This window comes from Rhododendron vialii, chromosome 5a (genome assembly GCF_030253575.1).
Source record: "Rhododendron vialii isolate Sample 1 chromosome 5a, ASM3025357v1".
NCBI classification, from domain to species: Eukaryota; Viridiplantae; Streptophyta; class Magnoliopsida; order Ericales; family Ericaceae; genus Rhododendron; species Rhododendron vialii.
The window spans coordinates 2,020,199-2,037,520 of NC_080561.1; the positions used below are offsets into that span (position 1 = coordinate 2,020,199).

The 17,322-nt window shown below is 35.9% G+C and overlaps 1 protein-coding gene and 1 long non-coding RNA gene across 7 annotated transcripts in view; both read left to right on the forward strand.

Annotated features, from left to right (window-relative positions):
- LOC131325422 (uncharacterized) overlaps positions 1-13,874 on the forward strand; it is a 42,695-nt gene extending 28,821 nt beyond the window's left edge. Inside the window, exons 1-9 of one of the 6 annotated variants that reach the window (XM_058357681.1) lie at positions 5,759-5,788; positions 5,908-6,001; positions 7,393-7,511; positions 7,750-7,832; positions 9,113-9,234; positions 11,231-11,395; positions 11,799-11,892; positions 12,874-13,055; positions 13,147-13,576. In XM_058357681.1, the coding sequence (XP_058213664.1) occupies positions 5,962-6,001; positions 7,393-7,511; positions 7,750-7,832; positions 9,113-9,234; positions 11,231-11,395; positions 11,799-11,892; positions 12,874-13,055; positions 13,147-13,154 (813 nt within the window). In that variant the 5' untranslated portion in view covers positions 5,759-5,788; positions 5,908-5,961 and the 3' untranslated portion in view covers positions 13,155-13,576. The other 5 variants (XM_058357682.1, XR_009199702.1, XM_058357683.1 and 2 more) reach the window with 5 other exon arrangements.
- Positions 13,875-14,766: 892 nt separating this feature from the next.
- LOC131325428 (uncharacterized) lies at positions 14,767-16,582 on the forward strand. The gene is made up of 2 exons (XR_009199703.1): positions 14,767-15,101; positions 16,357-16,582. It is a non-coding gene; the product is annotated as an uncharacterized LOC131325428 (long non-coding RNA).
- Positions 16,583-17,322: the final 740 nt, after the last annotated feature.

Here is a 17,322-nt window from a genome sequence, read left to right on the forward strand (position 1 = left end):
AATTCCCCGGTTGTGCTTTTCCGATTCTCAAATTGACAGAAAATAACACATCATTCTGTACAAGAATTTCGCAACAAAATTGGAGTGATATTGAATCAAACATCAAACAAACATGACAAAATTAAGCACAGAAATTTTTACTTCACGATATTAGGTTGGAGACTGTTTCGAGTATCACGTAACGGTGCTCCAAGAGTATTTAATATTCACACGCCTACTTGGTGCTTGGAAATCATTGGATCAGAGCTTTTACTTGTCCCCTCGGAAGAAAAGAAATTACTTTATTGGGAAACATGTCAAACTAACCAATCAAATGCATGAGAAAGTTTTACAAATTTGTATAAGTTTCGTTCATATATGTTTACTTTTGTAGACTAATCGAAAAAGTTAATTATTATAAGAAAAATTCCCAAAAATTTATTTACTGTAGGAAAATTAATCATTTAAGTTTTAACCAAAAAAGAAAATAGATCATTATCTAACAAAATAAATTGGTTTATTACAAGAGAAAATCTTTTCTACAGAGCTTTCCGTGAAAAGAGGGTTCCATTTCGATTGGGCTGATCCCAATCAAGCAAAAAATTGGGCTGATCCCATTTCGATTCATTTTCAAAATCAGGCAAATTGGAAAAGGGAAAATGACGGCCAATGACATGTTTTGATAATTAATATCCTCTAAGGATATGCTAAGAATAATTGTTAATGCTGAAAACGTCATTGGTGGGTATTAATTATCAAAACATGTCATTGACCGTCATTTTTCAATTGGAAAATAAAAAGAGTGAGTGTATTTGAACCCCCAAAAAAATCCTTTGTAGCCCCAAATTTATTTGGATACACACTATAAAATATTTTTCTTATCCCAAACTAGCTTTATCTTCTATGAACTCTAAACCTAGGATCTCCGGGGATCTTGTAGGGTAGGCTGCCCTCTAGGGTTGTAAGGCGTTCGATCCAGCCATCTATTTCGGTGATGGACAACTCGGATTTTAATCCGATTAATTGACGGTCTAGATCAATAGGAGTTCATATTAAATCTGGACTCTATGACGATACATACTGATACTGCTTGTTTTATTACTCGACTTCAAGTTTTGCAATTATGCATGAATGTACAGGATTTTACGTGATTGACTCTGGTTTTGCTAAGCAAAATGTTTACAATCCTAAACAAGGGTGATCATGTCGTTTTCGTATAAAAAATAATTACTCTCTCCGTTTCATATTGAGAGTCCATTACGAAAAGTCATGCTTTTTTTCAAATCAAAAAATCAACTACTTCCGTGTATAATTTTTTAATTTTTTTGCACCAAATTAAAGTACTAATTGAGATCTTTAATACAATGCGAAAAAATTTAAAAAATTATACACGGAAGTAATTGATTTTTTTGATTTGAAAAATCGCAAGAGAGAGAAAGTAGGACTCTCAATATGAAACGGAGGGAGTAACAAAAAACAAAATAATTACTACTACCGAAAAGGTAGCGGTAAGTATTCTAAGCATCGTCCTTAGGGATTACGAAAGCTAAGTTACGGTTGTTTCAATTAATTTCTAACTTAATTTGAAAAAGAATTTGATTGTTTGATTTTGAAAATATTAAAAGCTAAATTAAATTAAAGCGATTAAAAAGTAAGAGAGTTTATAAGTGAAAAGACCAAGGGTTTTGAATCCACCCGTTCTCTTGCAATATAATTTATATTGAAGTTCAGGGCTAACAATTCGAATCAAACCGGATACCGTAGGGTTCACGGGCCCACAGGTTATCACCTAAATATAATCGCAAATCATCGAATGGCATGTGATATCGCCACCTAGCACGAACCATCCTACTAGTCCGACCCGTCTCTATGGCACGAACCGTCTAATAGCACTGTGCGTCTTACGAATCATAGCCCATCTCACCCAATTATCACGAACTAATAAAACCGTTGTATGAAGTGCTTGAAATCCAAAATGACAAACACAAATAGATTGAATGGAAAGAAGTAAATAAATCCTTAATTAATACAATCCTTGTTCGAATAGAAAAATCCTAAATAAAACATAAACTACATTAGATTGTGCTTCATCTACGCTCTAGAAAAAGGATTTAGTCGGATATCGATTGAACTCCACAGTCAACTGTTTTCTTTTGTTCCAAGCCGTAGTGCTCCACATCCCGCGTTTGTGCTTGAATTGCTCTTTATATATCCTCGAAAGAAAACCCTATGCTCCTTTTTATGCTCAACCGACCAACCTTTTAAACCGAATCCCATTATTAAACCTTGGACCCCACTCCTCTTCGAAGAATCAATATCACTTCAAGACAAATTCATTAAATTTAATCAGCTTTAATGTATTTAGTTTCCGAACACCTGCAATACAAAAATCAAGCATTAAACTTCAAGTAACAATATAAATGAATTTAATAAAGATAAATTGGGGTGCGTTTATGTGAACATTTACGCACCTATCAAAGGGCTTGCTTCACTGAAGATTAGCCCAGTATCAAAGGCTTTGGCCAAACAGTGAGTTGGGTTTGCTTCACTTATGATTACCCCAATATCACAGGCTTTAACCAAACAACGAGTTGGGTGCGCTGGACGAACGGGGGCCCAAAATTTTTTATCGACTGTACACGAAGAACGAGATGGTACATTCCACTTAACCAGACCAGACAACTATAAAAAGATTAACCAAGAGTACTAAAAAAAACATGCAAAAATTAAAATGGGTTGAAGAAACAAATCTGAAAACGTTGGATCAAGCTAAAGCACACAATAGTACTGACTACTGATGCATAATGCAACAAAGAGGAAGAAGTGAAGAATTTCATAAAGATAAAGGAAAGCCATCGATGCCGGATTCTTTTTCGCAAGAAGGCTACAGAACCTTGGTAGAGTACCAGCCGATTTACATCCACCTACGTAGTGCCCTATTTCAAAGACAACCAGATTGGGTAATCTACCAGGAGTTGGTAATGACGACAAAGAAGAACATGCGAGAGGTCATGATGGCTGATGCGAAGTGGCTTGTGGAATTGGTTATGAGATTTTTTAAAGTTGCGGATCCCAAAAAATGAGCAAGCATCAAGAACACATTGAACCACTTTACGACAAATACCATGAACTCAATTCTTGGTAGTTGACTAAAAGACGCGCTTGATTTTGTTATTTTTTGTGGGTTGGATCTCACTTGTTTCCTCTTTGTAACATTAGGCATATATAATATATGTATGCTTCTGTGGGTTCAAGAAGTATCTTATGTTGAGAGTTATCACTGACTCTCTATAAGTCTCCAGATATTTTCGAAATATTCCTGATTTCTCTAGAATCCTCTATAATATGTCGGACTCTTCTAAATTTTTTTGTTTTCCTTGCCAAATCATCCAATCCAAAAGGCTGCAAAGCCTTAAAACCAGCACTAGTCCACCAAATTTCATCCTTCGCAAAAAAAAAAAAAAGAAGGTGAAAAGTGCTACATATACAATAATCTAAACACAACACTAAATACAACCTCTTAAATACATATGGGGCCCGCCCACACACACTAGCATTTTTTATTCTTTTTGGAGAAAAATTATGCATAGAATACAGATTTTATCCATCTTTCTTTATTTTTTTCACGAAAGAGTAGGTTGGGTTTCCTAAAAAAGTTTGTCTATAGCATAATTTTAGATAAATTGTTTTCGCTAAATGGATTGTTAGTTGCTGTATGTGAAGAGAATGACTTATTCTAAAAAAATCCGTGTTGTTATGAGCCGTAGCATATTAAGGCCTTTTTTTTTTTTGTTCTTATTCAAAAAAATTTCGCATTTGTTAATTTTTTTATTATAGATTATTGCTTTATTTATGACGAGAGGAATCTAAAAATTCAAAAATTATGAATAAAAATATATTTTTGAATAAATCCAAAAAGCCATTTTTTCGTCTTTATTAAAAAAATTGGGCTTTGATGTTATTTTTTTACCTTTTAGATTCCTCTCGTAATAACAAGGGAATAATTCACAAAAAAAAAAAATCAATGCAAAACTAACATAACCGGAAAAAATTTGAATAAGGACAAAAAAAAAATCCAAATTCTAACCCTTTGATTATATACTTGATTATTTACACTAGAGGACAAGCGTGTGCGTCAATGAAAGCTTGGTTCTTCTCAATCCATGCTAAATTGACAATAAGCAACTTGTTTCTTCTCAATTCATTTTTCTAACATGTCAGAAGCTTTGATATAGAAAAGATGAATTGAGAAGAACCATGCTAAATTGACAATAAGCAACTTGTTTCTTCTCAATTCATTTTTCTAACATGTCAGAAGCTTTGATATAGAAAAGATGAATTGACAACAAGCCTGCTTTCATTGATATATTATCGATTATGTCAGAATTCTAACATGTCTTTTTACAGGCTACAAGATGTGATGACCACGAAGCCTAAACAAATTAGAAAAACATAAATGACAAAGAAATAAGATTAACTTGAAAACATGAATAATACCTTAGACTAAACAAGAACCACAATAATTAAACCTAAAAACCTTGGTAACATATAATATTGCCCAATGGAGTATTATTCTAACATCTCCTCAAATTCAAGTCGGTAACAGACATCCGGGAGAAATAGGAAAAGCTGAAAAACAAATACTCCCCAGAAGCCAATAAACTAGATAGTTCGTTTAGACGTTAAAGAAAGGAAAATCTTTATTTATGGAGATTCTGTAAATAAAGTTTTATGGAGATATCCAATCTTGACCGTTCAAAACACTTTTGAACGATCCAAATTAAAGGCAAATTATTAACGGTAAGATATATTTATTATCGGTCAAATATTGAAAACATATCTCAACTGTTAATTGCCAAAATTAACAGGTGAGATTGTGCATTTTCCTTGAACAACTGATTCACGGCTCTTATGTGAATAAGTTTCTCTCTTGAGAAAAGGGGAAACTAGGGGGTGGTTTGGCAAAATAAGCGAAATGGCTTATTTTTTGTTCTTATTCAAAAAAATTTCGTACTTCATATTTCTTAGTTTTTCGTCGATTTTTTGAGAAATATTGCTTCTTCAGAGAAATCTAAAAAATAAAAAATTACAATTAAAATTAATTTCTTTTGAATAAAAACAAAAATAAGTAAATAAACCAATTTTTTTCTTCATTAAAAAAAATTGGATATCAACCATAACTTTTTACTTTTTAGATTTCTCTCGTCATGAAGAAGCAATAATTTTGAAAAAAATCGACAAAAATTTAACAAATATGATTTTCTTTTGAATAAGGACAAAAAATAAATCATTTGGCTTATTATGCCAAAAGACCATAAAGGCGACGGATAGGGTGAGAGAAGAAAACTTGTACTTGTATTGGAGTAGTGAAGTAATTTAAAAACACTGACCCAGTTTCAATTTCTCCCCTTAAAAAATAAATACTTATTTGTAATTTTTAAGTTTAAAAATAATAAATTTATTAAAATAAAAAAATATGAAATATAGATCTTGTTTGATAGAGATCTATCAAACCTTGCAAGAAAAATTGTTTTTTAAGCTTAAAAATATTTTTTTATTTTTTACTCTCTCCGTCTCAATTTGTTTATTATTTTTTACTATTTAAGACATTCTACAAAATTGTCTATATATTTTTATAATATTTTTTACATACAATATAGATCCTAAATCTCAATTAAATTTAAAATTTAAAAATTTAAAAATTATATAAAATATTATAAATTATAAAATATAGATAATTTTTTAAAAGACCCTTGCTTTGATACGGAGCGACCGAGGGGGTATTCCTCATCGAACAAAGAGCACACGGGTCTGAGTTGACTCGTCCCCTCAATTATGGGAATCCTTGTGTCCGACTTCCACCCACTCCTCTCATCTTCTTCAAGCATTGATCCTTCTTCTTCTTCTTCTTTTTAGTTTCCTCTTCAGCAGGGACGCCTCATTCCTTCACGGACCCACTACGACTTTAAAAGAACCCTGAAGATGTCTCAGCCCTTTTCTACCCACTCTTCGCAAAACCCAGGTATAAATAGTTCCAATTGGACCAATTCATTATGTACATATGCAGCATCAGTGTATCTGTATAGTGGGTATGTGTATATGAATGTATATATCTTATTTTACATCGAAAGAACTCCGAAAACCCAGGTTTGAAATAGTTTCAGTTATATCTGTGCACGCATGAAAGTTTCTCTTTTTTCCTCTTTTTTTTTTTTTTTCCTTCTTCTGGGTTTGGTTCAAATAATCATGAGGTGAGTGGATGTAGGCTACCAATTGACTGATACATTGGCTGTTAGTAATTTCCGTTGACGAGTCAACTCAGTGAAACTTGCCTTGCCAGTAGATTGCTTATTGATAGGAAACTTTGCAATTCATGAATGCTTGAATTTTTTGGAAACACAACACAATTAATGGGGCTGCCATAATGGTCCTTCACCACCTCGATTCTTTTGCACGGAGATCACAGCTTGAAAACTCTCAGATTGAGTTAAAATAGCCTAAAAGGAAATTAATTCCTTTGCCAACAAGGAATTGGCTTAAGCTGGCCCTAGAAATTGAAGACCACCGAAGCACATACCCCTTGTACGCAGTCAATAGCGAATTATAGAGTTATCAGGTAACTTCTTTCTCTTAAAATCCTTTAGGCTTCTGTCTTTTCTTCATTGAAGTCTTTTTTATTTGTCTTTTGTTGTTTTGCAAAAGTAAAACAAAAGGCTGTCCAAAAAGTAGATGACCACATCGAAGACAAACCCTTTTCACATTTATCCTTCTTGCTGATTTGGTCTTTTCTTCATTGTTTCTGGTTTCTGCATCGATTGATTCATTGAAACTGTTCCTGAATCGAGGGGCTGAATTTTTCATAATTACCAAGCAAATCTTTCGGTCAGTTCACGAGACTGCTGGACTTCTAAACCACTTTTTTTTGTTCATGGTACATTCTATGTTGTATGCAAAAATGGTTTTTTTTTTTTGGTCTTCTCTGAGCACATGATATTGGAGGGCCGAATGGCGAGTCAACCTCTATAGTTGATTGGGTCTCCACGTTGACTCCCTTTGCTGTGAGTGCTCTAATTTGCTCTTCTTGCATTCTATATATTGCTTTGTCTGATCCCAAACTGATTATTGCAACCACTAGTGGTCCTTCACCGCATCGATTCTTTCTCACAAATTTCTTGCTTACATCCACCGAAGCACATAATGGTCCTTCACCGCCTTGATTCTTCTGTGAATCTCGTTTTGAATGAATATACAATTACTTACCAAAACTAGTAAAATGTCAATCTGTTTAAAAGAGTCCAGTGCTGGTTGTTTCTAGTTTGTACTCTATATGAAAAGAGATACATGGTATTATGCAGACCTCATAATTATCATTCATGAGATTAAAGGCTGAATGAATGGATTGTGATGTTTCAGTTATGCAGCAACAGAAAGTCATAATACCAAACAACAATGGAGAAAAGCTTGTTGGGATATTACATGAAAGTGGATCTGTGGAGATTGTGATCTTGTGCCATGGTTTCCGATCCACAAAGGTAAGTAATCGTGTACAATAGCCTAAAGTGGTGATCCTGCGGAAAAGATTAGTGAAATGGAGTTTATTGGCTGATTTGACTAATAAGTCTAGTTGTTTTGAATCTTTTGATGATGCAAATATGTTCCTAAAATCCTCAACCTATTTTGACGCTGAAAGCTTATCTAAAGTCGTTCGTTTGTTGGTTACTTGGTTATTGATGTTTTGGGCTGATTGTGGGGATGATCTTCTATCTCCAGGAAAACGACACTATGGTGAACCTTGCTGTTGCTTTAGAAAAAGAAGGAATCACTGTCTTTCGCTTTGACTTTTCTGGAAACGGGTAAGCGTATAACATGATAAGGTGTAAAAACTGCTCTTTAAGGTTATCTGTTACTGAAACTTTTAAAAAACAAAGGTTATTTGTTACTATTTTTGTGCTCCTTACGTTGCACTTGTATTGGGTTGGTTGAACCTTGCAAAGTCATTTAGTGGTTGGCAGTCTATAGATACAGACTCATGTAGTGGTCAAGAGGCTAGCCTTACGTTTTACTTGGCTTGAACTTGGCGTTCACTTTGGCTGACATTCAGTTTTTCACTTGCTCTTATTTCATAGTTTTCTCCCATATTTCTAATGGGATTGTTTATTTGTTAAAGAAGAGACACATGCTCTTTAACATTGGGATACTGCTATTGTTTTTCATGGTTTTTGGGTGACGCACATACATGTACACCTATATATTTAAAATTTGAATCTGTTGGTGAATAGGTATGCACCATTTTGTTAGTGAAACAGGCTCAATGACTTCATAAAAGCATGTTGATAGTATTGAACCAACCTGCCAACTTTTTGCAAGGACGTCAATTCAATCAACTTCATTGTCTTTCCAAGCTTTTAGATCACTAGTTGACCCTAACGCTTAAGCTTTTCGGGAATGGGCCCAACAATGTATGTTAAGCTCGCACACCTCCTTCACTTCTCTGTGATCATCTCTCACCCGTGATGGTGACCAACTTCCGATATAAATTTCTTGCTAATGAGTCAATATAGGCCCCAGAATCTTTCAACTCCTTAGATCTTGGTTGGATTGATATCCCACTTGTTGATAAGTTGCTGCAAAAGCTTAGCGAAAGGGTCCAAAAAACTTGTGAATCTCCTTCGCCGTGCCTCACATTTGACTCAATCTTGCCCGTGAGACCTACTAATCCGCTCTGAACTAAAAAAGAAGAAGAGAACAACTCCTTGGAGAATAATTGCTCTGTGTGTCATGATTACCATAATGTGGAAACAAGCACATATGATATGAGTTGAGCTTACGATCTTGTTGTTTGGGAATGGGCCCAGCAATGTGTATCAAACTCTTTCATAAATTGTTATTGTTCCTCTTGTTGGCGTATAAAAATAATGTTCTGAGACTAGCAATATCTCTCTTTTTTCTTTCTCTTTTTGCTGTTTTGGAATGGGATGAGTTAAAGTTATTGAGATTTTGGTATGGCCTAGTTTTTCTTCTTGCTTCTAACTTTTGCCGTTTGGCCTAAATGTCGTCGTTCTTGCTTGTCAGTTTGATGTGTACTTCTGTTCATGGTGACTTAATTTACTATGTATGAGTTATTAATTCTCAGGGAAAGTGAAGGTTCCTTTAATTACGGGCACTATTGGAGTGAAGCAGAGGACTTACGTGCTGTAATTCAACACTTCAGTGGCACAAGCCGTAGAACAAGTGCAATTCTTGGCCACAGTAAAGGTATGCCTTTTGTATTAAGCAGTCAATGCCAGCAATTCTGCCTAATGGTGGACCCTGTTCTCAAAAATCCATTCACACTTTTCCAGTCAAAACATTTCATGCTGTCCACAGCTGTAAGAAGCTCAGCAAATAAATCCAAAAGCTAGAAGTGCAAGGAGTCTTTTTTTTCTCTGTTTTTGGTTTGTTTTACTTAATGTCGTTCTGTTTCATGCTTTGTTTTTTTTAATTTATAAGCTATATTTTGGTAAGTTTTAAACCCTTTTCTGGATTTGGATGAATGCTGGTCCTAAGTCTTTCAGGAGCCTGGGTGTTTAAATAGGTCTTTTCATCTGATCTCTTACTTTCAGTGTTTTCTAATTTTGCAGTTCAATTCCTAGTGTATTGGGAGACGTTATGCCTATATTTAGCTCTATAGCTCCTCTAAGTAGTTGAGAAAAAGTTCTTTCCGAATGATCAGGACAAGGGGGACTGTCTGGACAGCCCCCGTGTGGGCCCCCTTTGTGCATTTTTTTGGAAAATCCAAACCGTGCATCTTGTAGGGCCCGTAAAATAATGCATCTACGCAAAAAATCAGCTTGTTCGGACATCGATAGGTATGTCAAAAGTTGAGTTTTTACACGGAAAAATGGACGACCGTGAACAATTTAACTTTAAAAACAGTTGACAGATCACGGTCGTCCATTTTTCTGTGTATAAACTCGACTTTTAACATACCTATCGATGTCCAGACAAGCTGATTTTTGGCTTAGATATATTATTTTGCGGGCCCTACAAGATGCATGGTTCGGATTTTCCAAAAAAATGCGTAAAGGGGGCCCACACGGTGGCTGTCCGGACAGCCCCCTTGTCCGGATCAGCCGGAAAGAACGTTTTCTCAAGTAATTAAAAGCAAGTCTTAGGAAACTTTCCAGAAATTGGTGTTTGAGGACTGCAGATTGAATATAACCTTCATAATGTGGACCCCATTGATTGGCAAGTGGTTTTTTGGATACCCATGTTCTACTGTTCTGTGTAATAAAAATTTAACCAAATGAAGTATGAAAAATGTTGTTTTGGAATTTTAGGGCTTCCTCTGAATCCCAGCCTCTGTCACCTTTAAAACCTGGTCAATTTGGAGAGTTTCCATGTTTTTTGTTTCTGTTTTTTCCGGGATTGTTACCATATGCACAGCCTAAAACATAGCTTCCGCTCATTTTAGACATTTAACCTTCAAACTTTCCTTTACCTAAGCTACCATTTTCAAGTGTTATTGCTGTTGGAGTGCTGAACTTTTCCTTTTTTTTCTTCTCCCTTTCGACAAAGGAAAAGGCTATATTTACGAATTTTAGTACTTCCTGCACACCAGCAATTTATCACATTTTAAAATGTAGCCAATTCAGATGCTTTCCATCTGCAGTCTGCACAGCTCAACTTCTTTCTTCCACTCTTTTGGACCTTGATACATGCTTAACATGACCTAAGCTGCCAAATATCTAATTTTAGCAGCACTAGCTAGACGCTATTTTAATGATTCTATGGGCACAAAAAGAACGGTAACATGCTTTTTTGGCTTAAGGACTATCATTAATTTAAGGTGTCTGATTTATGACCCAAAATAAATAGTTTCATTGAATCTGAAGTGCCTTCTTACACTGACAATTTAGTGGAGCATACTGCCTCTAGTTAATTCATATTCCCATAATCTATAGGCACGTCCGAGCAGTCACACAGTTTGGGTCAGCACCGAGTTATATATTGACCACATTTTAACATGAGATTTTTAGTATGTGAGAGTTATAACTTCATGTCTTCATCTAAATTCCAAATGTCGATGGAGTTTTATATCCATATGTCTTAATTTCGCTGACAATTCATGAGAATACCTCTAGATTGGACGGCATACATCTGTCATAGTTTGCGAGACTAGATTATCAATGCAATGACCAATTTCTTGGTATGTAGTCTTTTTTCTCAACAAACTGCTCTATTACTGTAATATTGGATGCTATTGTTACAGGAGGAAATGTGGTGCTCTTGTATGCGTCAAAGTATCATGATATCCCCACTGTGGTTAACGTTTCTGGTCGTTATGATTTGAAGAAAGGAATTGAAGAACGTATGGGTAAAGACTTCTTTGAACAAATCAGGAAGGATGGATACTTTGATGTTAAAAATAAAAAAGGTAGTGTATCCTTTTTACAACTTGTGCACTGTTTTTTGCTCTCTTTTATCTTGCCTCTTAATGCAAATCTAGCTAGTCCAGTTACTGTTTTAGTCTTCCTTGTTATATTTATACTCACACAACTGAGCCTGAATCAGCCATTCTCAATTTCCCATTGTGTGTTTACCAATAAAGTCCATCACTGGTTGCATGTCATTATTTTTATTTAAAAAAAGAATTGAAAAGGGTTGCGTTATTCACTTGTGTATGCTAGACCCATATAGCAAGTTTTCCTTTCAAAGCACTTGGAGTCAATGGCAACAAAAGAGCACACGACTATTGAAAACATGAACATATTACGGTTGACCCGGACATGTATTTCACTATATGCATTTAATAGTTGACAGACAATCTCCTTTTGCAGGAGAAGTTGATTACCGAGTGACTCAGGAAAGTTTGACAGATCGCCTAAATACAAAGATGCATGACGCATGCCTTCAGATCGACAAAAACTGCAGGTCAGAAAACGGTCGATTCAGTATGTTGTATATATCTATGTTTCTGCAGTTTTGATTGATCATGTTGATCATACATTAGCCGAAGGCCTGAAACAATGTATTACTAGACAGTCTCAGCAGACGGATTGAATGTAGTTTGTCGAACCATAAAAAAGCAACCTTTTCAGCATCTACCATATAGGGCCAAATGCATTGATTTTGTCGTGGCACTCTAGTAAAAATTGTCACTGGTCTAGATCAAGAAGCGTTAGTAAATTGCCTGCACAATTCTTCCCTTTGCCATCTGCGTAGAGTCCTTCACCTTGATACATGTTCTCACTGCACTGGTTTGTCGGCCTTGTTCTTGCAGCTTCTCACTAATTGTATATAAATGGCTCCATATTGTTTTTTGCAAGTGTAGCCACCATCAGTCTGGGTTCCCAGCCATTTTGGTGTGTCTCTATCATAACGTTGTGACAATTATTTCTCCTGGTTTTGTCATCTTTGATCCGGCCTTGTATGAATAATAATAGCCTTAGTTATCTCCAATCCTGCTATAAATGACATATTTTATCAGTGCGGTAATAATAGCCTTAATTGTCTCCAATCCTGCTATATATGACATGTTTTATCAGTGCGGTACCGCTATATTATAACTCCACCATATTAGAGGTCATTTCTCATTCCTGAGAATTATCTATCGTGCCAAATAAGGCTTGTTCCAACCGCTTCTGGATAATGGGACGACCTATTTTACTTTATGGAATGGATCCATTCCACAAATTAACCTGCTGCGTTGCATAATCTTACTGAATCTGGCCCTTGCATTTGTAAACTTGAAGTAGATATGGAATTCAGTTTTCCACTTCACTTTCTGTTATGATATGGACCAGAATCTGTCACGCACTCTCATCCTTAATGATATTCTCATTTCGTTGAATGTAAGTTGTTGTATTCAATTGTCTAAATGTATTTCATAAGTCTGTATTTTTCGTGATAAAGGGTATTGACAGTCCATGGATCTGCTGATGAAACCATTCCAGTCGATGATGCAGTGGAGTTTGCCAAGATCATACCTAACCACAAGTTACACGTTGTACAAGGAGCAAATCATGTTTACACCAAGCACCAAACTGAATTAGCTTCAGTTGTTTTGCCCTTCATAAAAGAGGGTATTCACAAAGGTAAAGAATTTTTTGAGCTTCTTGAGTCCATTGATAAATTGAATGGAATTTGAGCTAATTCACCTTCTGATTACTTTTAATTCCTATACAGGTGCTTAAAGGAACCCATTCGCCGTTGAGAGAGATTCTTGAGCTATAAAGGGATTATCAAATTTTCTTTTTTCAAAAAAGTACATGCAAGAAACCTAATCTAATATAAAAAAAGTAAAATAAGGCTGTAAGATTCTTGCTACTTTAATTTTGCTCATTTCATTTTTGGAGTAGTAGTGAAACAGTATGAAGTGGTGTGTAGTGCATGTTATGATGTATGTGGTAGAATAAGAAAAGTAAAGTCCTATGATGTATGTAGTAGAAGTGGCGTGTAGTGCATGCTATGATGTATGTGGTAGAATAAGAAAAGTAAAATGTTATGATGTATGTGATGTAAGCAAGCTCCTCCTTACACCTATAAAAGGAGGGCTCCTCCCCATTGTAAAACAAAGTCAGCGTGTTCTCAGTAATATATTTCTCTGTTGCTCTCTCTTGATCCTGACCTACTTAGTGTTCGTACCCACTTCGTGTCTGTCTAATTTGGTTCCTAGGAGGTGGGGAATGGAACCCCATAATGAGAATTGAACCAAGGTCTTTTTCTAGGTAAAGGGAGGCCTTACCACTTGGCTATCCCTTTCTTCTCAAAGGGATTATCAAGTTGAATACTCCCTAGTTAATCATTCTTGTAATCTCTTTTGAGTAAGCGGATTAGGCACAAGCATCAAGTAATTAACTGTTTTACAGCTAATAAAATACATTTCTGAGATTTCTCAGTTGTCTTCAGTAATAGTTTGCAGTGATGTTTACTTCTGCAGTGTTTTTTTTTCTTGGCTCGGCTACTTCTGCAATGTGTTGAACTCAGATGGTGAACTAAACAAGCATTTGGTTTAAAGTTAGATTCTCATGCGCGTTTTATAAATTTCTGTATTGGGCTAGCTCATACAAATTTTTGTTCCGAATTTAAGCGGGCCTCTTACAAGTGGACAATGAAATTGGTTCCCGAACTGATCTATTTGGGCTGGATATCTCATTTGTATACAAAAAATACTGACTTTTTGTGAGTTGAAACTATACTGTGCTCTTTCTCTTGTGGCCCCCGTTAGATGGAATTGAACCGGCTATCTTTGCTTATTGCTACGGGTGACACTGAAATGAAATCAGAGCCTTTGGTTTTTTTTCTTTCCCTCCTTAATTTCCCTCGTCTCAAAAGAACTTTTGTGGAAAATTTATGTTCTGGGTGGCTTTAATTGGGATCCATAAGTGAGCGGTAAGATTGGTCTAAATTAGTTCTGTAAAGACCCGGTATTTTTTAATAAATAATAATAATTTCCAAAACAAAAATATTATTTTGCTCGTTAGTTTATTTAATACGAAAAATTATTTATGCCGTCACACCAATTTTATTTCCGTAATTAATTGTGCGTGCGTATCCGACGAGTAATTTTCCTAGTGTGTGCATGTATGGCACCAGATCATTTTTCCAACCCAATCCCATTTCTTCTCCCTTTTTCCGGTTCATACTTTCGGCTGAAACAAATAGAAAAAAATATATATTTCATCATCTTCCTCCAATCAAAATTTGACAGCACATAATCTTTTACCCATTGGTTACAACACTTCTTCAATTCAACTCCAGGTAAACTTCTTACTATTTCCTTCTTTTTCTTCTTTTGTTCCCAGCGCGCACACACACTCGGCAGAGAGGGAGAGAGAGGGAGAGAGAGGGACCGGAGCCACCATCATTACCACCGTAGCTCACCAAGCTCGCCACCAAAATCAGCGCCGAAGCAATCCGAACCCACCTCAAATTGCCTCCAAAACAGCCCGGGAAAGTCAGCCTCGACTCGAGTTCCGTTCCGGCTCCGAAACCGCTTGAAATCAGCTGCATTTCAGCTCCAAAGACTGTCCAGAAATCAATTTCTAATCAGTCACCGTTCCAGCCTTAAAATCAGTCCATACCCTCGCCGCCGAGCCCCGCCGCCGTCTCTTTCCGAAACCTGTTTCGCCGGACAAAAGGTAGTCCGAAACTCACCTCCCTACGTATATATCGTGTCCGTAATGATTTTTATGTTTCGGTATGATTATATTCGAACACGACGCTGCCGGTCGGGTCCGGACAAAAACCCACCTTATTCGAACACCACTGTGTTTGTTTTGTTTTAAAAAAAAAATGTTGCTTGCCACCGTTGGGTTTGATTTAGAAAAGCATGACTTGGATTTGATCAATGCAATTAAGAATTAAATATAAAGCATGCTTGGGCTTGATTAATGAAATTAGAAATTAAATATACGTGATAGCTGATACTGAAACTTGTTCTATTGATGCATGGTTTGGAATTTTGGTTAAAGGAAATAAGAACCACTGTTTTTACGTGGTACAATTTTAAGAGGAAAGTTGCCAAGTGTATTATCGTTAATGCAAGAGAAATGTTACTTCTATCACATGCTGTCATAGTCTCTAAATTCGTCAAGCAGAAAAGCATTATAATAGGTATTTATTTTCTCGCGTGATTTGTTGTTATCGCAAAAAAATTAATTATCGTTAACCTGTTAGTATGTTCGCAGAAATGTTAGATTGTGTGAAATGTTACTGTATTGATAGATTGGACAAATAGGTTCCCGGGGTTGGTTGCGATGTGTGGATTTAACATATTAGACGTGAAAGTAGGTTTAATGGAAAATGGTTAATGTGAGAGGATGTGCTTTTGGATTCCGGGCAATCATGGTTTGGAACCCGTGGTGATGTATTGTTGATGAATGATTGGTGGTGATCTGTTGAAAGTATGGATTTACGAACCCTGGGTACGATGTGGTGGTGGTCGGCTCTCGGATGTTGGGACGGGACATAAGGGTGGCATTGTGCTTGCGTCACAACCCGGGCTAGACGGCGCTTGAGCGTTGCCGGTGAAGTTCAACCCAGGCTAGACGGCGCTTGAGCGTTGCCGGTGAAGTTTTATCCGAACTTATGGTTGCGGATGGGATACCTGGGTATATAACTTAGGTATCTTTCATCCGGATCTGAAAAATGGGAGTCGGACCACACCAGTGTTTGTGCCAGAGGTTATGGGTAGGAACGGATCTGTGGATAAGATCCGAGATTTCACTTAGGTTGAAGAATAGTAATAAAATGATTAATTGTTCTCTCTTTATGTTATGTCAATGCACTTCAATTATATTTTCTTGCTGCTTTTAAGTTATGGGTTCGGGTGGGTTTTGGCTACTGAGTATCATTGCTCACGGTACTATGTTGCCCTGGTAACTCGAATGCCAGGTAGCGAAGACGGAGCAGAAGTGTCGTACGATTCGATCGAGCTCAATCCTATTGAGAAAGAAGCTGAAAACCTTGGTTTCTGTGCGCATAGTCGCTCTGATTAATTTAAGTCGACTTTATTTTGGAAGCTTCTAAGTTTATTTGGAAAATGTAATATGTTGATTTATTCAAAACGATTGTAATATAATGACATACTAGTGACGTAGTAAATTTATAAATTTCTTTTGTGAAAATAATCTTTTAAATATTTTATTAATGTCTCCGAATTTTTGGGGCGTTACAAGTTTATGTGCACATATGTTAACCAATATGTCATATATGGAAGTCGTAAAGCTTCCGTTAATGAGTATTCACTCCAAAGAATTTTCGCCTGAAATTATGTTTCAAATATTAAGCCTAGTTTCTCAAATCTGCTAAAATACGTTTTTGCCGTTTTATTTTGTGAAGAGAAAAATGTACTTTAATATAAGGTTGTTGATTTTGTCACTCCATTTTTTTTAAGGTCACTCTCTTGCAAGTGTATTTTTTGTGCAAAAATACACTTGTAAGAGAGTACGTTAACAAAAAAGGGAGTGACAAATCATTTTCCTAATATAATAAAGAAAAATGTACTTTTTAGTATACTTGATAAACTATCCGTAATAAGACCAATTTTTTCCTTCATAGACCGAATTTCATGTATCCTATAACTTTTGTTTTTAATAAGCTTGAATACGAACAAATGTTTAGTTTCGTAGCTTTCAAACACCATAAAACTTATTGAGACAAGTAGCAGGTTTCTAAGGTTAATTTGAATACCCTAACCACTCTGGGTCTAACTCCTCTGTCCCAAAAAAACCTTTTGCTTCTGTGCCGAGAGATTTTTTGGCCGTTGTATTGTGTGATTTTGTTTTAATTTCTTAAATGTTGCATTGTGTGATTTTGTTTTAATCTTTTAAATTCAACTGCCGAAAAATTTCTTAGCAT